The following is a 6,402-nucleotide window of genomic DNA, read 5'->3' as shown; positions in this document are numbered from 1 at the left end:
GATTAAAGCTAAATGTTTCAGACAAAAACTTAAGGTTTGAAGTGTTTTAGAATAAATTCAGTTTAAATTTAAAGAAGCCATAATGTTTCTGAAGGACCGGACTATTTCCTGGAACAAGAGAACCATTCCTCAAACTGGACCTGCAGGGTCCATCAGAGTCCAGTCTCTGGGGTCAGGGAGGTCCAGATCTCTTCTGGGAGGACWGAGGTTTTCCCAGACCAGCTCCAGGTTCCTCCTCACCAGGTGAACCAGCTCAGGTCCTCTGGAAGTGGATCAGCAGATCTGAGTCCACMACCCTGTAGAGAGAACTCCTCAGATCTGGTTCTCTGGTCTAGCGGTCTTGGACTGTAGACCTTACTCGGCTCCTCGGAACCAGAACAGTCCGCTGCACTGATCCATCTGTAGACCTCAGAACCTGCTCCACCTGAGACAGAACCCCTTCAATCTGAGGACCTGGTCTCAGATCTGAAGGTTCTGGGGGTCACATGAGAGGTTGATGGTCCCTGCCCCTCTGTGGTACCAGCTGGACAGCTGATTGGTTTAAAGCTGCAGGTATGAAGCTCACCTGTTTCAGATCTTTTCTCACGGCTTTGGGCCAAATAACGGTTTAAAAAGGACCATATTTGACCCGTGGACCAGCTGTTGATTAGACTAAACTTTGTTTACGTTTCTCCAGCTGTTTGCTGATGACTCAGCAGAATCTGATCACAGGTTCTGACGTCAGCGATGAGCTGATCCAATAAATCAATGGGTCTKATGGGGCGGGGTCTCAGCAATTAAAACTAACATTTAATCCTTCAGTTCATCAGGGAAAGTTCTGGACATCAGAACCAGAACCTGATCCGGTCCTTACTTTGTTGACCCACCAGTCCAGGCCCAGATATAGCCAGGTCTGTATCAGGACTTTAAAGTCTAAAATCCTGACTTATGTTAAAGTAAATTAATTTGAGCAAAACTTCAATAAAATATTTTATTCCAGATTTTACTAAATAAAAAATCATTTCAGTTCAAACAAAATAGTTTTCTGATCTGCTTTAATCCAGATTAAAATCCAGATTAAAGCCGTGCCCCCCTCTGACAGAAACCAGATTTAGTCATGAAGCTGAGAGAAATCCTGTCTGCTCACAGAACATCTGTACATCACTGACATCTGTCTGATATTTAYAGCCAGGTCAGTGCTGTTTGAAACGACGGTTTTAAAATTCACTCGTTTTCTCCCTGAGAATCAGATGTTTTGTGTTTTAAACTGGTTAATAAACCCAACGACCCAAAGCACCTGCAGCTCTGAGCTAACCTGTGCTTGTGGACCTGTCCTCAGGAACCGGATGGCTCTGCTGCCCAACCAGGCCTTCTACCTGCTCATCAACAACAGCGGGCTGCCCAGCATGTCCCTCACCATGGCCCAGGTCTACAAAGACCACCAGGATGAGGACGGCTTCCTCTACATGACCTACGCCTCGCAGGAGATGTTTGGACTCTGAGACGTCCCCGGTTCTGAGAGCCCTGGACTCGTTGAGCTCCAGGTTTTAGTCTGTTCCAGGCTGCTGGTCTGATCTGCTGTAAATAGAAAATATTTTTATAGATTGTAAGATTTTCTGGTTTTTAAAGATCTAATAAATGTTCTGAATCTGGCAGTGAAGTGGTCTGGGTCCAGGTTCTTTAAAAATCTAAAATCCTGATGGGAGTCTGAAACCTGATCAGAGCTGCTGGATGAAAACTTGACTTCAGGTTTTTACAGTTTAAATGTGTCCAAGTGAGACACTCAGGTCCTTCAGGACCTGTATTAAAGCTTAAGTCTTGCAGGGACCTGGTTTTAAAGGCTCTTCAGTACTCTGATGTGGACTGGATCAGCTRGAGCTCACAAACCAGCTCTCTTCAGGTGTAGAAGCTAAACATCAGTCTGGATTTATCATTACTGTACATGTTGGTGACAGAGCAGAAATAAAGTCTGACAATGTAGAAACATTAAAATAATATTTTACAGTTTAATGTTTTAAATGTCAGAAAAGCTGTTATGGATTAACAGAAGATAAACAGGAAAACATCTCATTTTACAAGTCAGCATATTTGATCTTTACCTCAATGTGATCTGAGCAGAACATAATGTAACAGTTTAAAATTAAAATAATCTGATAAAGTCCATGTAATCACTGTTATTTATTGAACTGGTTAACAGATATTAGCTTGGAGCATATTTACAGAGTTTAGCACTGAGTCATGTTACAATTTAACACAAACTATTAAATATTACAGATAATTAGTGAAACAGATCCAGTTGTGTAACAGTTATGGTGGCTGTGAGGTGATGCCCTGTTTGGTCACCATCTTTGCTCCTTCATGCTGTCACAGTGGGCGGGGCTCAGTCCAGTCCTTCCATGCATTAGTGGTCACTGCAGTGGACAGTGTTTTTTAAAAGCCATTTTCTTTGTGTAAAGGTTTTATGGTAGAATTGCATATAGTCCCCTAAAGTGGACACCAATACATCATGGAATACACTGTCCACTAAGTGCAAAACCTTTCAACCAATCCAAGATGGCCGCCAGAGAGCAAAGCATGTCAAGCACCTGTCAGTCCTTCTACAGTGGATTCTTTCAGGTAAAAAAAATGACATCAAGTGACTTAAAGAGTAATACTGTTTATATATTTTCCAAATATTAACTTTAAATTGGGAGAAAATTACAATTGATSCCCTGTCCACTAAACCTGATGTCTGTTTCAACAGTAATTAAAATTATTGCTCTCTTCTGTGATATCTGCAGTAAGATGACAGTAAATAAACCGAGTCATAGTTGAAAACATAACTTGAAGATTTTGGAAGGAAAGAGAAGTTCATTGTTACATTACCTGAGTAATAAATGAGGTTTTTATATTTTAYAGAGCTCAGAGTGAATGAAGTCTACAAGATAGTGGAGTGACTGTCCTGACTAAAGTTAGGGGAAGTGATGAGTTGTGAGAAAAACTCTAAATTTGAGCAGTAGTGACTGAAGGTGTGGATGATGAGAGGTGACTGACAGAAGATGGTTCGAGACAAAGTGACTGAAGATTCAGCAGCTAACTGAGCTGAGGGTCAGAGAAGCAGAAATATGTAGAAAAACAAGGACGGTCATTTTGAAGAACTGTCCCTTTATAAGAAATGTAAAGTCATCTAATGACTGAGGTCATGTCAGACCTGAGATACACGAGAGCAGGGATGGTCCTCAGAGCAGGGGCTTCATCTTGATTTGGTAGCCAACAGCTTGCAGCTTCTGTCSTACAGTCATTTGGTTGATAATTACTCAGAGGAACCAGGAAATGCTGATAAGTTKAACATCAGAGCAGTGTTTAATGCACCTGAGAAAACTTTCCATCACTAGTTGATCCTGAAGACTTTCAACCAGCTGGAATAGATTGTTCCTTTTAAGGGTTAGCTTTCCATCAAGCAGGACAACCCAGGAAAAAACTTAAGGTCTGAAAATAGTGAGGGCAAACTTTTAAGTGTCGTGCAGTACTGCTTAATAAGTCCACTAAAATAACACACTGTTGAAAATTAGCAGTTTGCATAAAACTGAACAAATAAACATGAGATCAAGGGTTGGATGAGATCWCAGTGAAAACTAAAATGAGATTTCAAAATATTTCAAATTATACAGAATTATTTTAAAGTCTCAAAACATAAGCWGTCCACCTGAGTGGACATGTGGAAAACKTTCTGAATAAATAACATTTTTACAAAGATTTTTCACATGTTTTTTATGCCACAAGAAACATAAAAACACTTCAGAAAAAATCCTGTCTGATATAATTCATGTGTGAAAGAGCTGGAGTTCTTACTCAAGTCTATGACTAACCTTAACCATTGTACTGCAGCCTGACCTGTCCTCGTGGCTCAGATCCCTCCCTGGTCCTGAAGACCAGGATGACTTGACTCCAGATGTTCTGCAGCTGGATGAAGCTGTTTTTCTAATCAGACTCAGATTTTCTAACAGAAAATAGATTTAAAGAAAACAGGAAGTGTCCAATCCATAGATTAGTTTAGGTTAAAGACTTAGACCAGTTTCTGTCCAACTGGTCTGACTCAGTCCTGGTCCTGCAGGACGTCAGCATCTGGACCAAAGACAGATGYTTTATAAATAAGATTCAAACCATTAAAACAACAAAAACTGCAACTTGTGGTCCAGCTTCTCAAACAGGTCCAGGTTGGGTCTAAAAACCATCCCTCTGGACTGGTGACATCCAGTCTTGGATGGTCCAAATCTTCAGGCCCCCAGGGACCACTGAAGTTCTTGTTCTGGACCCAGGAAGACTTCCACAGGTCTCTGTTGCAATCATGATCCTCCTCAGACCCGGAGGCTCCAAGCTGATGATTTAACTTCCTGCAGCTGATCCAAGCCGAAGACCTGAAACAGCTGAAGACATTTAGCAGCAGCTGAAAATGTTTAGCAGCAGAACGTTGTCTCACCACCAGGACAGGGACACGTGAGACCAGGAACCAAATCTCTGCTAGTCTAAGGACCGTTTGGACCACGTGTCCTGTTCAGAGACTCAGAACAAAACCATGTCCAACATTAAACACACAGGATGGAGCAGAGGTTCTGCTGCAACACAGCTGAAGGAGGACCACAGCTATCCCACCCGTCTGTTTTTTTCCACTTATTCAGGGTCAGGTCTCGGGGGCAGCAGTCTAAGCAGAGAGACCCAGACCTCCCTCTCTCCAGACACTTGGACCAGCTCCTCTGGGGGAATCCCAAGGTGTTCCCAGACCAGCTGAGAAACATAGTCCCTCCAGCGTGTCCTGGGTCTTCCTCTGGGTCTCCTCCCAGTGGGAGAATCCAATCCACCCATCGATCTCCCGCTCCATTCTTCCCTCATTCGTGAACAAGACCTCGAACTCCTCCACTTGGGACAGGACCTCCTCCCCGACCCGGAGAAGGCAGCCTACCTGTTTCTGGCTCAAGACCATGGTCTGGGATTTGGAGGCACTGATCCTCATCCCGGCTGCTTCACACTCAGCTGTGAACCGCTCCAGTGAGAGCTGGAGATCAGGATCTGATGAAGCCAATAGGACCACATCATCCACAAAAAGCAGAGATGTGATCCTAAGGTCACCAAAAAGGATCCCCTCAACWCCTTGGCTGCTCCTAGAAATTCTGTCCAKRAAAGTWATGAACAGAATCAGTGACAAAGGRCAACCTTGGYGGAGTCCAACTCTCACTGGAAACGAGCCTGACTTAGTACCAGCAATGTGGACCAAACTCTGACACCGGTCCTACAGAGACCTAACAGCCTGTATCTACAGGCCTGGTACCCCATACTCCCAGAGTACCCCCCACAGGAGTCCCTGAGGGACACGGTCGAATGCCTTCTCCGAGTCCACAAAACACACGTAGACAGGTTGTGTGAACTCCCATGCACCCTCCAGGACCCTGCTGAGGGTGTAGAGCTGGTCCAGTGTTCCACGACCAGGACCAAAACCACACTGCTCTTCCTGAATCAGAGAATTGACTATKCAACGGACCCTCCTCTCCAGGACCCCTGAATAGACCTTACCAGGGAGGCTCAGAAGTGTGATCCCCCTATAGYTGGAACACACTCTGYGGTCCCCCTTTTTAAATAGGGGACCACCACCCCGGTCTGCCAATCCAGAGGAACTGCATCCGATGTCCATGCAATATTGTAGAGTCACATCAACCAACAAAACCCCACAACATCCAGAGCCTTAAGGAACTCCAGGTGAATCTCATCCACCCCCGGCGCCCTGCCACCGAGGAGCTTTTTACCCACCTCAGTGACCTCGGCACCAGACATTGGAGAGTCCGACACAGGGTCCTCAGGCTCTGCTTCCTCGTGAGAAGACATGTTGGTAGGATTGAGGAGGTCTTCAAAGTATTCTGCACACCGACCCACAACGTCCCGAGTTGAGGTCAGCAGTGCACCATCCTCACTATAAATAGTGTTGGTGACRAACCGCTTTCCCCCCTGAGATGCCGGATGGTGGACCAGAATCGCCTCRAAGCCTTATGGAAGTCTTTTTCCATGGCCTCTCTGAACTCCTCCCAYRCCCGAGTTTTTGCCTCAGYGACAACCCGAGCTGCAATCTGCTTKGACTGCCAATAYCTATCAGCTGYTTCCGGACTCCCACAGGCCAAAAAGACCTGATAGGACTCCTTCTTCAGCCTGACAGCATCCCTCACCGCTGATATCCACCAGCAGGTTTGAGGTTTGCTGCCGCGACAGGCACGACAACTTTATGGCCACAGCTCAGGTAAGCCGCCTCGACAATGGAGGCATGGAACATGGCCCACTGAGACTCAATGTCCCCCACCTCCCCTGGAACGTGTTCGAAGTTTCCCCGGAGGTGTGAGTTGAAGCTCAGTCTGATGGGAGACTCTGACAGATGTTTCCAGCAGACCCTCACTATACATT

At 45.2% G+C, this 6,402-nt stretch overlaps 1 protein-coding gene across 1 annotated transcript; it reads left to right on the top strand.

Annotated features, from left to right (window-relative positions):
* Positions 1-1,318: 1,318 nt before the first annotated feature.
* map1lc3c (microtubule-associated protein 1 light chain 3 gamma) lies at positions 1,319-1,634 on the top strand (the record flags this gene model as incomplete). Its single annotated transcript, XM_014031914.1, is given in 1 exon segment — positions 1,319-1,634. A coding segment is annotated over 1 exon segment (163 nt), but the record flags the coding sequence as incomplete, so codon positions are not given.
* Positions 1,635-6,402: the final 4,768 nt, after the last annotated feature.

This window comes from Austrofundulus limnaeus, unplaced genomic scaffold, assembly GCF_001266775.1.
Source record: "Austrofundulus limnaeus strain Quisiro unplaced genomic scaffold, Austrofundulus_limnaeus-1.0 Scaffold1347, whole genome shotgun sequence".
In the NCBI taxonomy this organism is placed as follows: domain Eukaryota; kingdom Metazoa; phylum Chordata; class Actinopteri; order Cyprinodontiformes; family Rivulidae; genus Austrofundulus; species Austrofundulus limnaeus.
The sequence above is the reverse complement of the archived record's forward strand: the minus strand, read 5'-3'. Positions and strand labels throughout refer to the sequence as shown.